Raw genomic sequence first — 21,561 nt, forward strand, 5'->3', positions numbered from 1 at the left:
TGTTGGTTGTCAGAGCACAGGTCGAGGCTAAACTGGTAGCGGTATGAGGTGTGCTGGGGGCTGGAAAGGAAGAAGGTGCAGGTGCAGCCCGGTCGGCAGGAGGAGAAAGGACGAAAGATGATGCAGGGGACAGCTCGGGTGGTTGGGGTGACAGAGGAAGGTGCAGACACTGGGCAGTGTCTGGGGTGTTCTGGTTGTCACAGCTAGGGGCAGGGGTGCTCCTACACATTCTGCAGTGCGGCCCCCACAACGAGGAGTTACTACTATTCAGGAAGCAGGTGCCAAGTGGAGAGGCTCTGGTGGAGGAACCCAGGCTTCTCCCGGGGACTGCTCTAATCTCCAGTGGGGTGCGGCGCGCCCCTGTCGTTTCATCCTGAGTGCTCTTAGCAAGGCTTCCTCAAGCCCTTGCTGGGCTTAAGCTGGTGAGTAAATGAGGGAGAATTGACCTCGTAGTCCGCATGAGGTGAGACTAGCTCAGTGACTGCTGACTGAGGGTCCATTCTAGACGTCCCCTTCAGTTTAGATAGTGCCCCTCTGGTGGCCGTTACTGACTGCTGCTCTTGGAGGAGGAGGTGGCAGACCCCCCAGAAAATCAGGCTTATTTCTGTTGTGTTTGGTTTATGAAACAGTTAAATATATCCCTTCAAAGTAGTATTGGACTATTTGCATCTTCTCTCTTTTCTACACACTCAACTTGCCATCTCTTTGAAAGCAGCCCTGCCTTCTTTTCTTTTTTGAGGAAGATTAGCCCTGAGCTAACTACTGCCAGTCCTCCTGTTTTTGCTGAGGAAGACTGGCCCTGAGCTAACATCCATGCCCATCTTCCTCTACTTTATATGTGGGATGCCTACCACAGCATGGCATGCCAAGCGGTGCCATGTCCGCACCCGGGTTCCGAACTGGCGAACCCTGGGCCGCAGAGAAGCGGAACGTGCAAACCTAAGTGCCGTGCCACGGGGCTGGCCCCGCCTTCTTTTTTTCTTTTTGTGAATCCTCTTCTTTTTGCTGAGGAAGACTGGCCCTGAGCTAACATCCGTGCCCATAATTCCTCTGCTTTATGTGTGGGATGCCTGCCGCAGCCTGGCCTGACAAGTGGTGTGCAGGTCCGCCCTCGGGGTCCGAACCAGCAAACCCCACGCCGCCCAAGTGAAGAGTGTGAACTTAACCACTGTGCCACCGGGCCGGCCCCCAGCTCTGCCTTCTTGTCTTCCTGTTTCTGTCCCTTTAATCGTCTGCAGGAGCCAGCGCCACCCCCAGCCCCTCTGTGACTATATCTGGTTCCGGGTTCCAGGTTCCGTGCTCCTGGGAGACAGTGGTGGAGGCACACAGGATCGCAGTCCTCAGAGAGCTGACAGAGCGGATCCTTTCTCACGATCAGTACAGGTTGTGAGCGCACCCTGACAGGAGGAAGTAGTTAAGAGGAAAGACACGACCCGGTGTGTGGGCAGGCCGCCTGTGTGCACACCGTGGTCCAGCAAAGGCCTTTCGGAGGGCTCACGTTTGAGCCAAGATCTGAAGCTGAGCGGAGCCAGCCTGAGCGCTTTCCCGGTGCTGGGCCTGCTGGGGCCAAGGCCAGGGGCAAGGAACAACTTGGCCGCGTCAGGCCATGAAGCTGTTGCGGAGGTTCCTGGACCGGAGGCGGAGGGAAAAGACGAACAAGGTGAGGGGGACCAGGGAGTTGGGAGTCAGGTGGAGCCTTCCCCAGCAGAGCTGGGATTTTTGTTTTGTTTTTAAGGACTTCTGAGGGCCCCAGGGTATTGTGGCTTCTCAGGAAGGGGTTGAGGTGATTTGGGTGGGTTTTTATGACGCTGGTGCTGTGTGGAGAATGGGTTGAGCTGGAGGCAAGAACGGATGGGGAGTAGGAACCGTTGGTCCAAGAAGGCACTCCTGATGCCTGGGTTGAGCTGTGAAGTTAGTGCTTTGGGCCAGCACTAAAGTCCCCTTCACATCGCCCACCCCACAGAGCGCAGAGCAGTGTGCATGTGTATGATGTTGCAGAGCTAGAGAATGTTTCAGTGGCGGGTGTGTAACGGCTGTGTGTGTACGCCTGTCACGTGCACAGCACTGTGTTCAGATACTTCCCGAGTGCCTGTTACGGGGCAGGCACTGTTCTAGGTGCCGAAGAGTCAGGATGTAGTAAGGGGCGCATAACCCAGGTATGTTTCAGTTGTGCAAGGAGAGCTGGAGGACGGAAGGGCTGTGTGGGTTCAGCTGGAGCAGGTGAAATGTGTGGACGGTGCGGTGGCTGCAGCCGTGGCTGTTTTGTCCTGGGTGTCTGTGCAGGCGGACTTGGGGAGGCCGTGATCCCTGTACTTTCAGCCACGCCCTCTGCTCTGTCTCGCAGAGACCTGCCTCAGCGCCACGCTCTCTACCTCCGTTTGGGCGGTCTTTGGGTTCCTTCAGTTCAACATCGGCCACAACCATCCTTTGCCCTCGTCTGTCCCTCCTCCTGTGAGCAGTGTGGCCTCCCCCCAGCCAGGGGCTCAGAAACCGGGGAGCCCGCTTCGCCTCTTCCTCAGCCTGCAGTCTGCAGGTCCTGAGGCGTGTGCCTGTCCTGTCGGAGCCCGCCTCTGAGGTGCACTGGCGAGAGCTGGACCGTTTTTTCCATCAGGGTGATTCGAGGAGCGGTTGGCTCCCGTGGCCTCTCCCGCCCCGGCCCCCTGTGGTCTGGCACCCGCCGCGCTGAGCTGTGGGCAGTTCCTCACATGCAGATGTGTTGTTTTCTGGAAACTTCTTTGTAAATATGCTGTTCTCAGAGAAGGCGGTCTTTTTTACTCACCCTGTGTTCTGCTTGCTGATTCTTCGTGCTAACGACTGCTAAGTAATTTGATAACTAACTCTTTTGGAGAACCAGTTTCGCCCTGTGAATAAAGATCTTCAAAAGTGCTCGTATTCTGCCCGAGCAGTTTTACTTCTGCTCCAGAAATGGTTGCTTTCTGGAGGGGACTTTCGGCATAAGGATGTTCACCGTAACATCTTAGCGTGTTTACATCCTTTATTCCTGAGCAAGTTAGAAAAGTAATAGATGCCAGCATCTATTTATTTTTAGAAACCATTTAAAGCATAAATAATGTGTAATTCCCACTTCATGGGTTTAACATCTCTCGCTTTTGCCTCCCAGCCTCACCTCCTTCCCCCTGGTTTTGGCATCACCTCGGGAGGGACATGAGTTCCTGTGGGCCCGTTCTTGTGGTTGGAGGTGGGGCAGCGGGCCCTGGCTGTGACTGCAGACCACGCTGGACTCTCCCGGAGCTTCCTCGGGCGTCTGCGGAGGGCCACAGACAGGGAGCCCATTCCCAGCGACCTTCCTGGTCAGCTGGGGCCTTCTAGTAGTCGGAGTGCCCATTGGTGTTCCTGCCCGAACCGGGTCCTGTACTGGAGGTTGCGCAGTGGTGATTTTTCTGACTCAATCCTCCTTCATTTGTTAGCTGCTCCTCTTCAGTAAGGAGCATCCCTTTCTGTTCTCTTTCTCTCTCTCAGTTGCTGTGGCCCCTTGCATTTGTATTTATTCAGTGTATCGCAGTCAGTTATCATCATTATTCCTTTGGATACTCAGATTGTCCCCTCAGCTGGGCTCCTGTGTCCTTTCTCCAGGGCCCTGTTAGTCTTTGAATGCTCCGTTGTTTCCTGACACAGAATTTGTCGCAGACCCACTTTGTGTTTCTCCTGCCTCAGATCTGCAGTCGTTCCTCTGAGGAGCCCTGGTTCCTTTTGGTGGGGAAATGCTGTTTAGAAATCAGTATCTGGGGGCTCGGTGTGCTCACTGTCACAGAGGTTCACATCTAGGTTCTTTTCGGGACAGAGCTGGAGAAAAATCTTGACAAAAAGAAAAACCTGGATTTCATATTGGTATTTCCTTTACAAATTAAACCTAGTTTTTTCCCCTTAATTTCTTTCTTTCTTTTTTTCTTTTTTCTTTTTTCTGCTTGATCTCCCCCAACCCCCCGATACATAGTTGTATATCTCAGTTGCAGGTCCTTCTAGTTGTGGCACGTGGGATGCCGCCTCAGCGTGGCCTGACGAGCAGTGCCATGTCTGCTCCCAGGATCCGAACCCGTGAAACCCTGGGCCCCCGAAGCGGAGCGCATGAACTTAACCACTCGACCCCGGGGCCGGCCCTTATTTTGTACTTCTTGTCTTAGACTGACAGTTTTGATTTCTAATGATATTAGCCTTAATTTTTTTATCCTATGATACACATAAAATAGTTTAAACCTTTTAATATCGTATTGTTATAATCATCCTGTTGAGTGAAGTTTTAGAGTTTCTTTGTAGTTCTTTTGGATCTTAGAATAAACCTATCTTAAGAATACATAGCTAGAATAATGGGTTTCAAAGCAATGTGAAGTAACATAACCGCACAACATTTGATAAACAGTTGGAGTGCCCGTTGGTGTTCCTGCCCAAATCGGGCCTTCTGTTGGAAGTTGCAAAGTTCATTTGTTTCTGCTGCTTCTTAAGTTTAGGGTTTACATTGTTCTTCTGGAGTTAATTTTTCTTCAAATACATAAAGCTTTTACGTGATTCAAAAACGAGAAGTATAGAAAAAGGCATAGTCGGAAGTCTTGCTCCTCCCGTCCCTGTCCCACTCACGCCTTCTAGGTGGGGGACCACGGTCCGGTTTGCCTGAGGGTAGGCCTGGGTTTTGCCTCTTATCCTCAGGCAATTAGCAGCCGTGCCCCTTTCACTCTCAGAAATGAAGCATAGGGAAAGCCTTGTCGGCGCTTGCTAATGCTCATGAGAGAGCGGACAAAATGTTTCCACTTGGTAGGTTTTTCCCTGTGGCTGGAAGGAAGCTCTTGGCCGAGCTCTGCTGACTTGGATCGCGGTTCGCTGGGCAGGGAAGGTCCACCGAGGGAGTTCTTTGTGGCTTCCAGAGGCTCGTTCTTATTCTGAGGAGGAAATTTCCTCTTTCTCTGAAAATAATCTGGGAGCTTGAAGCATATCTTGCATTTCCAAGTTTTTCTGCTTTGCAAATGGGTAATTATCCCTCCTGCCTATGTATTTTTAAACCTTTGCCAGTAGTAATATGGAAATTGATTTCGTGTAGCGCCATGCTGAAGAAGACTAATCAATGTCGCTGAGCCCTTAACATCTCTGGAAATCCCGGGGTGCTGCTAAGAAGCTAGGACACACTCTTGCTCCCGCCTTAAAAATAGTTCATGGGGAAAACGTGAGTGACAGGTGAGGTCGCGATAGCCTGCGCGCCCTGCAATAGAAACAGCTGTGGCAGGGCAAGGGTATTTTGAAGAGTCTTGAGTATGAATTCTAGGATAGTCTGATGTGTTATTTTCATGCAAATGAAAATATGAAAGACTTCATTTTTGACTGAGTGTGAAATGCAGTTGATGCACAGAGTTAAAGAAGTCCCGTATAGAATTTTACTTGGCTGTTTTGTGGCTCAGCTCCTGTAGCTCCCGCAGAGATACACACGGAAGGGAGACCGTCAGCCAGCTGGCGTCTCCTTCTTCGTGCTGTTTGAAGGCGCTTTACGCAACGTGCTGAGTGCCTGTCCCTCCTCCGGCGGACAGACTGACTGCAGAGGACAGTGGCAGCAGGTGTGTGGGTGTGTGCCGCCCTGTCTCCTGTGCTGCCGTCCGTCTCTGTAGGTAGACCCCCGGTCTCCCTCGGTCCCGGTGGGCAAGGCTCGGAGGAAGCAGCCTGGTGGGCAGTCGGCGGACTCGCGCCCCATCCTCGCCGAGTTCCCTGCGTCAGTTACCTCGTCTCTGAGCCTTCGGAGTTCTCATCCGTCAGTTAGGGACGGTAACTGTCGGTTTTGCTTCAGCAAATATTGATTGTCTGCCGTGTGTTAGGCACTGTCTGTCCAAGGGCTGGGTAGACAGATGTTTGGGGGATTAAATGAGATAATAGCCAGCATTTATTGCTTCTAAGCCTCTTTCTGTGAGTTATCTCCCTGAGTCTCATAACAGTACTGTAGAGCATTCTTTCTACTATAAATAGTGCTGGAAGGCAGGGGACTGTTCCGCAGCCTGTCTGACAGTGAAGGAATTGAGGCACGGAGAGGTTTGGGAGCCCCTTCAGAGGCCGGTAGCGAATGAGTGTGGAGATTGGTTATGGTGAAGAGTGCTTCCCTCTGACTCCCACAGTTAACCGTGACCAATAGGGAAAAAAGGAGAATGACGAAGAAAAAGTGCAAACGGTATGCAAATGTGTGGTGGACGGAGTGACAGTCTCTCTCTCCACCCTGTATGTCCACAGTGTGGGGTATTTTATCTGAAAGGCGGTGGTGTTTTTACTGTGCGTTCATACTTTTCGTAGAGAAAGATGGGTGAAGTTCTACATTGTGAGAATACAAGTAATGAGTAAAATAAACTTGCTGAGTCAGGGGGCTTAGCGACAAGCTGCCTGGTGATCCGTGCAGAGAAATAAATTGTTCTAAGGCCTTTGGTTCCCTGCGTCGATGGGAGGGTGGGAGAAGAGCTCTGCAGGGCCCCCCGGGTGTGTTGCGGTCCAGTGCTGCCCCCCTCCCGCATCCTCACCAGGCATGCCTTGGTCCAGTGCTGCCCCCCTGCCGCATCCTGAGCTGGCGTACCTCGGTCCAGTGCTGCCCCCCGCCGCATCCTCACCAGGCTTGCCTCGGTCCAGTGCTGCCCCCCCTGCCGCATCCTCACCAGGCGTGCCTCGGTCCAGTGCTGCCCCCCTGCCGCATCCTTGCCCGGCGGGGCCCGCGATTAAAGGATGCCTCTGCACACTGCTCGCTTCTTGTCTCAAGTCTGAGATTGGCAGGCCTGGGGCCGTCCTGTGCTGCCCCAAATGCAGGAGAGGCCGGGAGAGTAAGTGCCTGGGGCTCTCAGCTCCTCTGGCCCGGTGCTGTTCCCAGGCCTGGGGAGGGGCTCAGAGGCCGGGCAGCCAAAACAGGTGACAAATTGTGACAGCGTGCCTGAAATCACTGCAGCTGTGCCTCTGCAGCTGGAGAAGGCAGTTTAGTGTTACTTACATGGCAGCTGGAACGCTCCTCCTGGCTGGGATTATCAGGGCCAACTGCCGCCTCCCCCTCCCCTGCCCTGACTTCCCCGAGAAGGGAAGAGAACACGTGTTAAATAAACCCGGGGATTAGGGATTTGGAGTTATATACCGCCCCCCCCCACCCCCCGTTTGTTACTTTTATTCTCCTTCCTGATGATCTTGACTCCATTTCTGTGAGACAGTTTCACAAACTGGACAGCGTGTCTTTTTGATGTGTGTATGGTGGGTGCCTGACAGTCACCAGAGTGGGAGAAAGTCCCATGCAGGACAAAGTAGTAGGTGGTTAGAATAAAGGGTTTAAGTTGGAGAGAATGTGCATTCCGAGGTTGTTTTCTTGTGCAAACCATAGAAATAGTTGTTCCTAACGAAGTTTGACGATGAACTAAGAGATTGTGTGGAAGCAGATTCCTGATTATAGGTTCTGCGTAGTTTGTACAAACCCTTAACGTCCAGTTCGTTCCCCTTCATGTTCCCCAACTGTGTCCACAGGGCTGGGCGCTGCGGGAAGGGAGCTGTTTCCAGCAGACCTGGAAGCGTTAATACAGTAGCCGCTCTTTCCGCGGCTTCCAGGCTGCGAGCCCGTGCCCCCGCCTGGCCTGGAAACCCACGAGCTGTGGAGGGCAGGGCGTCGCTGCCCACCGTGTCTGGGACTCGGGATGCGGGTTTCTCTGTGCTTTGAAACGCTGCCGGTGTTCCTTCAGTTGTAAATTCGTCTGAAGAGCCTCTGGTGGGAAGTTTTATAGTAATGCCGTGTAAAGAGATAGTGACACACGTAGTGCTAATTTGCAGTAACTTTAAGCATTGCCAGTAATTTAATTTCCAGGGAGCTCCTGAACCGCCTGTGCTCGGGTCTCCGTGGTTCTGTTTGCTGCGCTCGCTGGCGGGCATTAGGTTCGTTCCAGTTGGAAAACCTCTGCGGGAAGGACGGAGGGAAAGGAAGCACTTGCTATCCACACATTCTTGGGTAATTATTTTCATTTGAACGAAAGTTTTGTGCCACTGACTAGGAAATACGTTAAATTCTAGCCCTCTGCTCCCTCTGCTCTAGTCGTCATCTTGGAGATTCCTTCGTCTCTGTGGGGTCACCCGTCCCCTTTTTGAAGATGATCGCCACGTTTCTGTCTGGAGCTCCACATTTGGGATGCTCCTGCATGCCCAGCCCCGAGTTTTGCCATATCCCTTAGACGGCCCGTAGACGTCCTGCTGTGTCTCAGTCCAGGGTCCTGCTCCGCCTTCCTCCTTGGTCAGCCTCGAATCTCCCCGCCTCCCTCCCCACTTCACGCGCCTCCTCTGCCCTTCCTCGCTCATCCTGCTGGGCCAGTCCGCAGCTCTGTCCCGTGTTTTCTGCTCTCACGTCGTTTCTGTTTTCCTTTGTGCTCTGGTGCGCTAGCTTGGGCCGTTCGTGGGGCCTTGGTGTCTACATGAGGTGGCTTTGCTTGTGCTTTCTTCCTTTCCAGGCCACCTAGCTCCCAGGGTAACCCAGACCTCTGGCATGAGAAGGTTTTGGCAGGGCCTATCCATGGCAGCAGGTGTTTGGCAGTTTGGCATTCATGGCTCCGTGTTCTGGCTTTATTCACCTTTCCCACATCTTTCCCTCTGTAAATGCCCCTTCACTCTGCCCAACCAGTCTGCTCACTCTGCTCCCCTTCCCTGACGCCTCGTCCTGCGCGATTCCCTGCTCGGGTACTGCCTCTCCCTCTCCTCGCTTTCATCAGACCCCAGCTGCCTCTCCAGGCCGAGGTCACCCCTGTGAGGTCTGCTCGGACCAACTCCGATTCCTACTGGGATTCAGAGTCGCTCCCATCTCTAGGAGACGACAGATTTGGTGCTTGGGGCTGGTTTTACTGTGATTCCTTTTATCTTTTCTCCAGTTTTTCAAAATGCCACCAGCTTTAAGAAAAACGCAGATGAAAGAGTAGGATCAAGGTCATTCTTGAGGGGGCAAAAGAAATCACAAAAAGATCTCCTGTGGGGCGTGTGGCCAGCCTCTTTCTCCCCATGGGATGATGGCGGTGGGCTTGCTGGGTGAGCGTGGAACAGTCTGCTTTTTCACTGACTGCTGAGTGGCTTCCTCTTCTTTCCCACCCTCCCCTCCTCCTCTACCTCCCCCTCCACACCCGTGTCAAATCTTGGATCCTCTGCTTACTAACTTTCTGATCTTGGCCAAGATATTTCACTTCTGAGACCGTTTTGTCGTCTGTAAAGTAGAGATACTATTTATTTCCCAATATTATAGGCAGATTTAGTGAGAACTAAAATAAAGCATCCACCGCTGTACCCTGCAGAAGATGGGCCTTCATTAGATGCGAGGTGTCTGTCTGCAGACCCCGTAACCCCGACTCGGGTGACTGGGAGGGCGTACAGCCTGCGGGGGCTTGGTTTGGGTGCTCACCGTGGGATCTCCCCCTGAAGATGACATCGTCTTGAGCTCTGAGTCCCGAGCTGCTTATCAGCCAAGTGACCTTTGTAGGTCACTAACCTGCCCGGGCCTGTCTTCCAGTCTGTGAAGTGAGCTAATTATGTATGCCTTCCTGTCGTATGTGACATCTACTTTTATGTGATAAATACTGGAAAATATTTTGAAAACCAGTCAAGCATTAAGCACGTATAAAGTTATTACAATGAATATTTGTGTCTTAGGAGTACTTAGCATCGTGCCTCCCAACTTTTTTGTTCAGTAAATTGTCCAGATTAATAGGGCTGCTCCTTCTCCAGCTGGTATTGCTGTCTCCTGAGCTTGCTGGAGCCTCGAGAGGAAATCCCTAATAAAGTAGCTTCCGTTCCAGTTTTGTACTTAGACCTTTGGTTCTTTCTGAGACGCCCTTCTTGTTAAGTTAGAGGGTAGGTAAAACTGGTTATAATATAAGGCTCGTGTGAGACTGGTTTGCAAGACGTGAATACACGGAGCCATGACAGTTTAAGAAGGTTACAACGCGGTAATATTCACAGTCAGACGTAGTCGTTGCTGGTTCAGATCCACGGGGACCTGTTGTTTGAACACTACATTGTTCGCCCGGGCTGGGGATTTTGAAACAGTGAGGGGAGCAGTTCTTTCCCTCGAGCAGACTCGTGTGAGTGTGGTGCTGCACGGAAGGGACAGGTGCTGTCTTTCTCAGGGGCCGGCGGAGCCTGTACAGAGCGGCAGGGTTGAGCTCCGGCTGCGACGTCGTGTTGGGCATGCGGGAGGCGCGGGGCTGGGGCGGCATTGGGAAGGAGGAGCTGCCACGGGCCCGCGAGCACGAGCAGAGGGCGCAGTTTGGGCCGGCTGGGCGGGCCTGCTGCGTGTCGGGTGGTTTGCTGCGGAGGGGTGTGGTGTGCCAGGCACGCCGGGTGGGAGGAGAAGGGTCGACAGAGGAACAGAAAGGCACCGAGGGTGTGAGCTCACGGCAGGGCGGTCCCCGAGGGCTGGAGTCAGTTCTCCGAGAGCGCTCTGGTGGGGCAGCGTGATGGGGGCCCTGCAGGTGCCGAGAGGCCGCCTTTGTTGACGCTGCACCCTTACCTGAGATCCGCCAGCCAGCTGTGTGTGCTCCGGGGGCCGTTGTCACTCCTGCTGTGGACACTGCAGGAGAGGGGGTCGACAGCGTCTTCGGGCTCACCTGTCCTCACTACTGTCAGCCGAGGCTGCGTGGCCTTGCACGCCGCAGCTGCTGTGTTTCTTTGACTTGTTAGCAGGCGGGGAGGAGCTGCTGTCAGTGTAGCCTCAGGTAGCCGTAGGTGCTCCTTCTGAACTTGTGTTTCTGCTGACCCGGCGTGATGGAGCCGCGGGAGGAATCCCGCATGGAGAACTTTCAGGCACGGCTGATGTCGAGACCCCTGCCTCAGCCCGAGATGCCCTTCTGTCCCGTGTGTCCAAAACACTCGTCAGAGACGGAAAGGAGAGCAGGCTGCTCGCTTGTCCTCGGTGTCCTGTGCGCTCAGCTGGAGCTTCGAGGTGTGGTCTCCCCGTATGTGTTGCAGTGCTGGCCCAGCTTCTCCGTGCTCGTTCCCTGCCTGCCTTGGGAATTGCGGGTGGCTCTAGGGCAGTGAGGTGCAGTGTGCGGGGACCCAGTTGCCGTCAGAGTGGGGCTGTTGAATAGTACCCGCGGGGGTCTTGTTTGACATTTCTGTTCCCGTCAGTAGTGGAGTCTCAAAGTGTGACAGAGCAGGTCCTGTCTTAGATCCCTTTCTGTGCCGTTGTGCTCGGTGGTACCTATGAAGGCCTAGGGGGTGGTGTCCAAACGCTCTTCCACATCTCGGACGTCCTCATGTAATAAAGGTCATGAAATAACTTCACAGAGTGCTTCATCACACGCAAAAGAGTGGATTGTGGCTTTCTTTGCAGAATTGAAGTGCTAGTGTGAACTACTGACAAGCCTGAAAAATGCTAAAATAGTAACTGAATCGGGGAAACCTTGCTCACACCCTAGGACTTTTCAGGAGAATTGCTAACCTGTGAACTCTAAAGCTGTTCCTGAGAGGGGCTGGGGAGACCAGTATGACGTCATTTTACTAGAGGAGCGGGGGCCTTAATCAGGTTACTGTCCTCCCCTCTCAGGTTCAGGATGCCTGGAACACTGGCACCCTCCATCACTTCCATGCCTTTATTGGCTCCGTGTTTTGGTGGAGCCATCATTGCCGGGAGGGATACCACCACATGCTAAGGTGGGACCACCAGTGGTTCTGGAACGTGGCGGAGTGTGAGTGACAGAGCAGTGACTCGCAGGTGGAGCGTCCTAACGGAGGGACTCCCTCGTGGTAGATGCTGTCAGATGAGTCTCCAAGGGCTCACTAAAAGATGAGCTGCTGTTGTCAAGCAAGGAAGACTAGGAAACATAGTTTAAGGGTCTCGCGGAGATGTTTTAAAGCCTGGTGATGTAAGTGCAGAGTAAGCATGTTCGATGTGGTAACTTAGCGTGCAGCTGGCACGAACACTTTTGTCTGCCTGTTTACTGTAATAAATTTGTGGGGCTGAGTCGGAGTCAGAGTCGGCTGGTGCTCTACTTTCCTGGAAGGGTGTGTTAACGTGGCCAAGCTTTCGGGCAGCGTCTTCGTAGGGAAATGGGGGGCTGGCCCCTTGAAGTCGCCTTGTGTTTAGGCACACAGACTATGTATGTGATGTTTACATAAGCTTCATAACTGGGGTGTCAAGCTGAATAATCACAGGTTTGTGATTATTTCTACTGTTATGTAATAGCGTAATATTTTAATCTGTCCTTTATTGCCATGGGAGGTTAAAAAAGGCAAAGATTTGGGGCCAGCCCCCTGGTGTGGTTAAGTTCGGTGCACTGCACTTCAGTGGCCTGGGTTTCGGGTTTGGCTCCTGGGCACAGACCTACTCCACTCGTCAGCCATGCTGTGCCAGCAACCCACATGCCAAGTAGAGGAAAATTGGCAACAGATGTTAGCTCGGGGGCAGTCTTCCTGGCCAAAAAGAAAGGGCAAAGATTCTACATAGAGAAATTGCAGTGAAATAAAACATTATTTTTGCAAATAATGTTTTATCTTCTAAAAAGTAGTAAGACAGTCCTCACTTTGCATGGGACTATAAAAATGACCATGCAGCTGGCCCGCTACAAAGCAATCTTAATCATTGATGGAGACGATTGTGTTTGTGATTGTTACGTTTTTTTCAAGACATTGCAAACTCTCTTAAATTATAAATGTATGAGGAAATGACAAAAACAGTAAAACTAATCTTTATTTAGTACACTGCAATTTATAACATTAGAAACGTTGAGAATTCAATTCCATAGGTCTTGGAGCCAGCAGGTCCATTTCTGGGTCTGTCCCTCAGAGCAATCCAGTACCTCCTTTTTGTACATAATTTTAAAAAATCAGTACAATATCCTAATTATAAAATAAAGTAAATTTAAAAAGTTAGTTTACGGTGAAACATTTCATTCTGTAAATGTTTGGGCACGACTGCACCGAAGACGCAAGTCAGATGTTTGTACCTTCTGCTGATGAATGAGTTTAAGAGAAGATGATCAGAAGCCATTCCATAGAAAAATAGAGAAATGTGAAAGAAGAGGTGGCCACTCCATAAAAGTGTGTTAGGATAAGTAAACACAGACCAATCTCAATTGTATTTGATCCGAGAAAAATGAATAACCGTGACTGAAATAAGGACAACGTGCCTTTCGTATCACAGATTGTCAAGTAGAGACCTGGGCAAGTACAACAGTCTCGCATACGAGCTGAGCCTTCTTTGCAGGTGAAATGTCAGAAGAGTTCCCTTGGTCATGAGAGGGCCAGGGGAGTGACGGAGGGTCACGAAGAACATATTGCCTCTGGAACTCTCACCAAATGCCCAGGCATGCGTTCAGTCCCTGTCATATGAGAAGATTTTGGAGACCCCCTATTTGATGGGCGACAGGGAATGGAAGATGGATCCAAAAAAGAAAGTGGGCCCTAAAGTTTAATAACACACCAGGGTGGCAGAGCTACAGGAAACAGGTGTTTCATAAGCTGCTGGCCCAGGAGGAATAATTTAGCAGTAGCTATTAAAATTGCAACTGACCTTTGACTCAGAAGTTCTAAGGTTTTATCCTGCAGATGCACTTGGCACACGTGCAGAATGATACATGTACAAGGTTATTTGTTGCCATGCTGTTTGTCAGAGCTAAAGATCGGAAGCACAGTCGTAAGTGTCCATCGGTAGGAGAAGAATAAATACGTTACGGCTTTTGTGTCAGTGCGGCTGTGAGAGGAGGAGGACGCTGCGAGCCGGCCGGCCCTCCTCAGGCCGTGTCCCTGCTGGAGAGGCACTAGAGGGAATGCGTGTCTCACTGGATTCTCCGCGCGTCGAACCTCGGGATAAACGGGGAGCGTCTGCCTTCAGCTGCCTGCCGAGTTGAAGAGCCACCAGGGCTGGAAGGGAGGCCTCCATGGATACCTTTATTACCATTTGTAAAAAACAAAGTTTTAAAAGTTGGTGTGACAAAGAGCTCTGTCCTGAGCATCCTTCCATTGCTGCTGCTATCCCTGTTTTGTAAAAGTTTGTGATGGCCAAAACATCTCCGTGGAAATGTGGATTTTACGCTGCTCCTAATGATGGCTTTAGGCTGTCAAGGTCAGGCAGGCAGTTTCTGGTCTCATACTTTAAAGACAGTTTCTTTATGATTCAGTGGTTTTTTGGCACGTGCATAGATCTATGAAAGGAAGTATTCGAAAATGAAAACTATTTTATACTCCAGTAAGCACGAGCAGCGCCAAAAATCACATACTTGCTTTACTGGAAAGTTTGAAACATGGTGTGAATATAAACTGGACATTAATATGCTTCATATTGTGTTTTCATTTTATTATTATCTAGTGTTGTTAATTTATCTGAAACTCTTTAAGGTAGTCGTCTTTTGTAAAAAAGTAATGTTTAAAAAAAAAAACCTACCTAGAAGATTCCAGAAGGCACTCATTCCTATTTGAATAAATATTTCTGCCCTTGATTTTTTATTTCATTGGTTTGATTCTCCCCTGCCGCTCAGGCTCCGTTTGAAAAATTTAATCAGAATGTTTTTGCCTGTGAGTATTTCGCTGTTATTATGCACTGAAATGTTATGCTTCTGAAATATACTTTCACACTAATATTTCAGATTGTTTTGAAATATACGTGTGCATTCATATTTCACATTGTCTTGACTAATTGTGAGACATTATTTGTGTTTAAATACAACATGCTTGTAACAACCGAAAACATTTTGGTTTACTATTTAGCAGAAAGGTAAAAATACGTGAAGCAAATCTTATACTCACTGCCCATGAGTAAATCCCCATTTTTGCTTAAAAGCAGATGCCTTCCAAAGAAGAAAGGAGTGATGGCTAACATAGCTAGAAATTTAAATTGGAAATGAGGAACAAAAATGGAACAATTCGGGGCTGGCCCCGTGGCCGAGTGGTTAAGTCTGTGCGCTCTGCTGCAGGCGGCCCAGTGTTTCGTCAGTTCGAATCCTGGGCACGGACATAGCTCTGCTCATCAAACCACGCTGAGGCAGCGTCCCACGTGCTACAACTAGAAGGACCCACAACGAAGAATATACAACTATGTACTGGGGGGCTTTGGGGAGAAAAAGGAAAAAATAAAATCTTTAAAAAAAAAAAAGAAAGGAATAATTCACTCATTGCCATTGTAAAGAAATGTGTCTACCCATGTGTACACCCGAGAGAAAACATAGCATAAATCCACATGAAAACTTGTGCAGGAACGTTCATAGCAGCATTATTCGTGATCGCTAGGAAGTGGAAGCAACCCACATGTTCATCAGCGAATGAAGGGATAAACAAAACATGGTCCATCCATGCGGTCGAATGTTATTCAGCCATAAAAGTGAACAAGGCCCTGACACACGCTACGATGTGGATGAACCTTAAATATGTGATGCTGACTGAAAGACACCAGACACGGAAGGACAGATATTGTGTGATTTCATTTATACGAAACGTCCAGAACAGGCGAGTCCGTGGACTCAGCGGATTTGTGGCTGCCAGGGGCTGGGGGGGAGGTAATGGGGAGTGACTGCTAATGGATCAGCTTTTGGGGCGTGACCAAAATGTTCTGGAATTACTGGTGATGGTAACACAACATTGTGAATATGCTGAAAATCACTGAATTGTACTCTTGAAAATGGTTAAGATGGTGAATTTTATGTTGGTGACTTTTGTCGTAGTAAAAAATCTCAAAAAGAAAAGAAAAGCAGTGTGGTCACATTTTTTATGAATTTGAGTGATGTGGATTGAAAATAGTGTTATAAAATAGTCACATCAGGGGCCGGCCCACGGCCAAGTGGTTAAGTTCCCTGGTTCTGCTGCGGCAGCCTGGGGCTTCACTGGTTCGGATCCTGGGCATGGACATGGCACCACTTGTCAGGCCACACCGAGGCAGTGTCCCACATGCCACAACTAGAAGGACCCACAACTAGGAGATACAACTATGTACTGGGGGGATTTGGGGAGAAAAAGCAGAAAGGAAAAAGGGAAGAAGAAGATTGGCAGCAGTTGTTAGCTCAGGTGCCAGTCTTGGGGGGAAAAGAAATTCACATCAGTGTTTCAATTACTGTGAGGTAATGCAGTTCTCTCAAGAGTAAAAAAAGTTAAGATGTCAAAAATGATCAAATGTCAGAGTGGGCAGACCAAGTTGTGAGTTGTGTTTGTGTTATTGCCGCCTGGCAGTGCCCCTGCAGCCGGTGGACAGACCGCATCCTACAGAGATGCTCAGGTTTGGCTCTAAAGGATGCTCGTTTGGAATTAGACTCCCACACAATGCATCCTCCCTAGTTGCCAAGCCAACAGTTAGGAAAGAGGCACAGGATGGTTTCTTTCAATAAACTTTATTTTTTAGAGCCATTTTGGGCGTACAGCAGAATTGAGGGGGAGATACAGAGGTTTCCCGTATACCTTCTGCCCCCCACTCCCCCAGCCACCCCTACTGTCCACACCCCCCACCAGCGTGGCACATTGGTTACAGTCCTTGAACCTACTGCATCGTCACCACCCAGAGTCCACGGTTGACGTCAGGGTTCGCTCTTGGTGCTGGACCTGCTGTGGGCTGAACACGTGTGTAAGGACCTGTGTCCACCATTATAGGTCATCCGGAGTAGTTTCACTGCCCTGAAATCCCGTGCTCCCCCTGTGCATCCTTCCCTTCCCCCAGCCCTGGCCATCACTGATCTTTCGAGCATCTCCATAGTTTTCCCTTTTCCAGAATGTCATATAGTTGGAATCATACAGTATGTGATTCTTTCACCAAGATTAGCTTCTTTCACCAAGGAATGTGCATTTAAGATTCCTTGGTATCTTTTCACGGCTTAATAGCTCCTTTTTATTAGTGCTGAATAGTACTCCATTGTCTGGGTGGACCATAGTTCATCCACTCACCCACTGAGGGACTTCTTGGTTGCTTCCAGGTTTTGGCCATTATGGGTAAATCTGTAACCATCTGGCACAGTGTATTTTTGACCTGGTCCATACATACATTAAAAAAAAAAACACTAAGGTAGTTTTTTTCTCCTCCAAATGGAAGTCACATTCGGTTTTTGGCAGAACAGGTTTGAGCTGCTGTTGGGAGCAGTGGCTGCTCAGCACTTAGCAGAGACGAGTTTTGGAAGACGAGAGCAGACCCCGGGGCCGACAGCTGGCGAAGGGTCCAGCGCAGGGAGAGCGGAGGGCTGGGTGGCGCTCAGGTTTGCTGATCTTGGAGAGCAGTAGGTCGGTGAGTGGCAGGGAGAGGGGGCGGACAGCGAGAACCTGGGCGGGCATGAGCACGGGTACGCGGGGCAGCGTGCAGACCGCCTCTGAAGTGTGGTGGCGAAGGTAATGGGAGGTGATAGGGCGGGCTGGAAAGCCAGCCAGTGGTCCCTGTTGGAAGAAGGTGAGTGTACGTGTGATCGTTTTCCCCATCATGGGTGGGAATGCTTCTGTTAAGAGCTGAGCTAACGTTTGAAGGTACTTAAGTGACATCCGTTTTAGCAATATTGCAAAAATCAGCCCGTCAGAACCCTGTTAGCCACCTGCTCCTGGTGGAAACGCCCGGAGATGCTGTGGAAGGAGCTCGGCGGGGCCAGGTGGCGGCCGTCGCCTGTGTTTGAGGGCTGACGGTGAGGCCTTTCAGCGGAGTGGCTCATTTCCAGCGTCCTCATTTGATGTCACACTTGTGGCCGTGGTAGAACGTAGATATTGCTCCCCATATTTTTAGATGAGTGGTCAAGATGGAGAACTAAGTGACCAGTCCAAGGTCATAAAGGTCAGTTGTTTCCCAGCATGGCTACTGAATTCCCCTGGGAAGCCTTTAAAAATACATATTCCAGGTTCCACCCCAGAAATGTTGATTCAGTAGGCTGAGGCCTAGGAGTCTGTATTTTCATCAGCTGCACAGGTGGTTTTTAGGCAGCTGGTCTGGACAGCACGGTTCCCTGTGCCGCCTGCAAACCTCTGAGGTGGACGGGTGTTTTGTTCTGCAGCACACGGCCCTTAGGCCGTGAACTGAGCAGGGCGAGTGGTGGCCAGGGGAAGACCGGCTGATTCACAGACCTGAGGCAGAGGGCACAGCCGAGGCACAGACGTGTTCTAGGAACTGTAGATGAGTTGGGACTGACATGCCGTGTAGGAGACACAGAGTGATGAGGGAGGAGGCTGGAGAGAGAGGCAGGGTCAGAGCTGCGGGAGCTGACTTCTGGAACCACCCTCCAGACCAAGGAGACCTGGTGGCCTAGGCAGAGCAGGAGGCAGCGAGGACCCTCCAGAAGATCCAGGTAGGAGGCAGAATTAGTACCCAGCAGCTGGTTAATGTGGGGGGAGAGGAAGTGGGTGATGTGACGTCCGGGAGTCTGGCTTGGACAACTGCATGGGTGGGTCCTCTGCTGAGTTGAGTGAGGGCCTGGGAGGAGTTGGGGGCTGGGTCAGGGAGGAGGGTGATGAACTCCGTTTGGGGAAGGTGGTTTAAGCGTCCAAGTAGAGATGTCTGACGGGCAGTTGGACAGTTGCCGGGGTGGGGGCTTAAAGCCTTGGACACAGGACACAGGTGTGGAGAGTGAACAGGGCACCCAGGAACCTTTTGTTCAGCAGTTACGAGATGAGCAGGGAAAAGGACGAGGGGAAGAGAAGGGGAAGGTGGGATCGCATGCTCCCTGACGGTGGTTGGCGAGGTCAGCGAGCACGAAGCCTGCCTGGGGTTAGCGCAGGCGAGCGGATTGCTGTGTCTGAGCCAGAGCGCTTTCAGGGCAGCAGCGGGGCCTGAGGCCAGGTTGCAGAGAGCAAGAACAGGATTCAGGATTGGGGTGTGGTGGCTGAGGGGCCAGGTATTTCTGAACAAGTTCTGTGTCCACGTGGACAGTCCATATTCTGGTCGCGTCCTGTGCTCTAGCATGGTTTTGGGAGACAAAAAGAGAAGGGAGGATTGGTCTTTTTTTTTGTTTTAAATACAAGGCAAGGACATAGTTAAAAATTTAAAAATGAATATAAATTAAAAACGAAGTCTCGCTTCAGCCCCCTTTCCCAGTCCCAGTGGGTAACCTGCATTAGCTGTTTGCTGGGTGTCCGTCTCTGTGTTACCTTAAAGACGTAAAAAATACGCATGGTGTGTGTTTGCTGTGAACCAGGTTGAGATGACGCTGAAATACTGTGCTGTACTGTCTTTTTCGGTTCGGATTATACAGTCTCTGCTATGAATCCCTAAATGCTGAGCAGCAGCATAGGTTGTGTCAGTATCCGTTTCTTAAAGAGAAACCGACAAAAGAAATTAGATGTATTGGGACTTTGTAACTGCTTATGCATTTTACTCTGTTGCTTGCAAATGACGTTCAGTGACTGAAAATCCCGTGCTGTTGCCTTAAAAGTGGCTTTCCACAAGTCCAGTGAGCTGATGGTCAGCTTTTCCAAGGGCGTAAAGTTTGCTGTCTTCTGAGTGTCCCTCTCCTCCCGTCGTTAGATGCGACATCAGCAGACAGTTAGACATAGTCTGTTAACAGGAATAGATAGTTATAATAACCTTTCTAAGCACACTTTTAATCAAGATGCTGGAGTTTTGAAACATATGATTTGCTGACTCGTAAATAAACTTCCAATTTCCCTTATTTCACAATTTGACATGCTTTAAAACCTAAGGCTGAAGCGGGTAGCTTCTGCTGGCACAAGATAATCTGTCAGTTCTGCAAGTCAGCTTTTCAGGGGTTCGTTTGGTGTGCTAACAGTTAGACCCTGTTTCTATTTGTTTATTACCCTCCCTGTCCCCACACCAAGAGGACGGGTACTTTTTGCCGCCACTGAAGCTTCGCTCCTGTTTCAGCAGGTTAGCGAAAATAATGAAGAGTAGCTAAAACATAAAACGAAAGTACTGATGGAGATGCTAGAGAGTGAAAGATGCTGAAGCGCAGCATGGGATGGCCGAGTGAAGAATTTGGGGGAGGGCGGGGGGGGGGTCAGGACTCACGTGGGGCTGGGGGAGTGGGCAGGGCGGCTGCTTCCAGCCCAGAGTCCTGCAGTTGCTGGGAGCTACTGGAATGACTGGGAAGAAAGAATGTTCTTTGCTTTCAGAGCTAAATGTTGCATCTGATCCATAGGACGTAACTTAAAATTGGTCTCATGGCGGATTTTGATAAATAATGTCTGGTTTGCATAATCTGGACCTGTTATCCAGATCTGAACCTTTTGTCCAGAAATGCTAAATGTCAGCATTTTTGAGCGTTATGTGAAACCAAGTTCTTGAGCTGGTGTTAATGGCTGTTACCTTCCCTGTTCTCAATCCTAGAAAGTGTCAAACGGAAATGCAAATCTGTATTGCTCAGACTTATACTTTAAATGAAAGTATCCCAGTGATTATTGGATCTGTTCAGTTTCAGAGATACTTTAATTATAGTAAATAGAATGACACTTTAGACTAGTAGTATATGTGGCTTACAGTATTTTTTAGAGCAACGTTTTTTTTCTAAAGAGGAAAAAGGTAGATGCTGACAATTAGATTCCTGTGATGGTAACAGAGGAGGTCATTTACTGCACATATTTGGGGTTTGTTCAGCCTGTGCTAGTTTTTTCTGCAATAATGATACACAGTGCACATATGAACGTGCTTCTGGAATCTTAAACTTTGGAATTTCCTGTCTAATGTTTATCTAAACTCCTAAGTTTAAATTTGCTTTGATGCTTTTTCAGTTGTCGAATTCTTTTGAGCCAAGGGAAAAGGTTTTCCTTTAAGGAGTAAAAATAATTGTCAAGTTCTGTAAATGTGTTTTCTACCATGGCCAAAGCAGTGTGTCACAGATTTCTTTTGAGATATAACCCAGCGATAGGAATGAAGCATATTCTCTTTACAGGTGAACGAAGACAGTCTGGGCTGTTAGGAAGAACTTAGGGGAACTGCATGAAAGAGACAGAGGCTTGCCCGGGGATGGGGGCGGGAGGAGGTCACGGGAAAGCGAGGTGACAGGCATCCAGCATAGGGGCTCGATGGGAGCGCAAGTGGGCTCCGGGGCGGAGCTCCCTCTTTCCAGGCGGTGTGAGTCCGTGTAGGAGCCAGCTCCTCGTCCCGGTGCGCAGGGGAGCTTCGACGCACCCCATGAAGCGTCCAGTGTCCACCTTGTTGTGCTTCGACTAGGCGTTTCATTTAAAGGTGGCGAAATTTGTCCATGACAGCTAGTAAGACTTAAAAATAAAACGCTGATACTCAACCCTCCTGGGACTGCAGGTCCCCTGCCACTTGTCATGGTCCCTCGCCCTTCTCCCCTCTCCCTTCTTCCTCACCCCCCTGAAATCCCATGGTCCGTTATCATCACAGCCTTGCACGCCCTGCCCCTCCCTCGCCTCTTTCACTTCACTGTACTCACCGGCAGAAGCCTGCACCCAGTAAGTGCGTTCTCCGTCCGCTGTCGTGACCAGTGACCGGAAGTGGACCTGCATGCCGCCACAGTCACGTGACTGTCAAACAGCGACTCTTCTCTTCTAGGTGGCTGTTTTCTTCCTTCCCCTTTCCCCTCCCCAGCGCTCCTCACCCACCCTGAAACTTAACGCCAAGTCCTCTGTTTTCTCAGTGAAATTGGAAGAAATCAGAAGAGGTCTTGCGTAAACTCTCACCACATGTCTACCTATTTACCTGGATCTGTGCCCGTGTAT

General features: G+C 50.2%; 1 protein-coding gene across 33 annotated transcripts in view; it reads left to right on the forward strand.

Moving 5' to 3' along the window:
- LOC138916677 (liprin-alpha-1-like) overlaps positions 1 to 21,561 on the forward strand; it is a 105,941-nt gene that overhangs the window by 18,964 nt on the left and 65,416 nt on the right. For 4 of the 33 annotated variants that reach the window (XR_011423991.1, XM_070229812.1, XM_070229813.1 and 1 more), the window contains exon 1: positions 1,292 to 1,660. The exons of 26 other annotated variants lie outside the window; for them this stretch is intronic. Coding sequence is in view for 3 of the 7 variants with exons in the window: in XM_070229812.1 (XP_070085913.1) it covers positions 1,607 to 1,660 (54 nt within the window). In the remaining 4 variants the exon portion in view is untranslated. Of the gene's footprint in view, positions 1 to 1,291; positions 1,661 to 21,561 lie in introns of those variants that run through there. 3 more of the 33 variants (XR_011423988.1, XR_011423990.1, XR_011424002.1) reach the window with 2 other exon arrangements.

The sequence above is a fragment of the Equus caballus genome, chromosome 12 (assembly GCF_041296265.1).
Source record: "Equus caballus isolate H_3958 breed thoroughbred chromosome 12, TB-T2T, whole genome shotgun sequence".
In the NCBI taxonomy this organism is placed as follows: domain Eukaryota; kingdom Metazoa; phylum Chordata; class Mammalia; order Perissodactyla; family Equidae; genus Equus; species Equus caballus.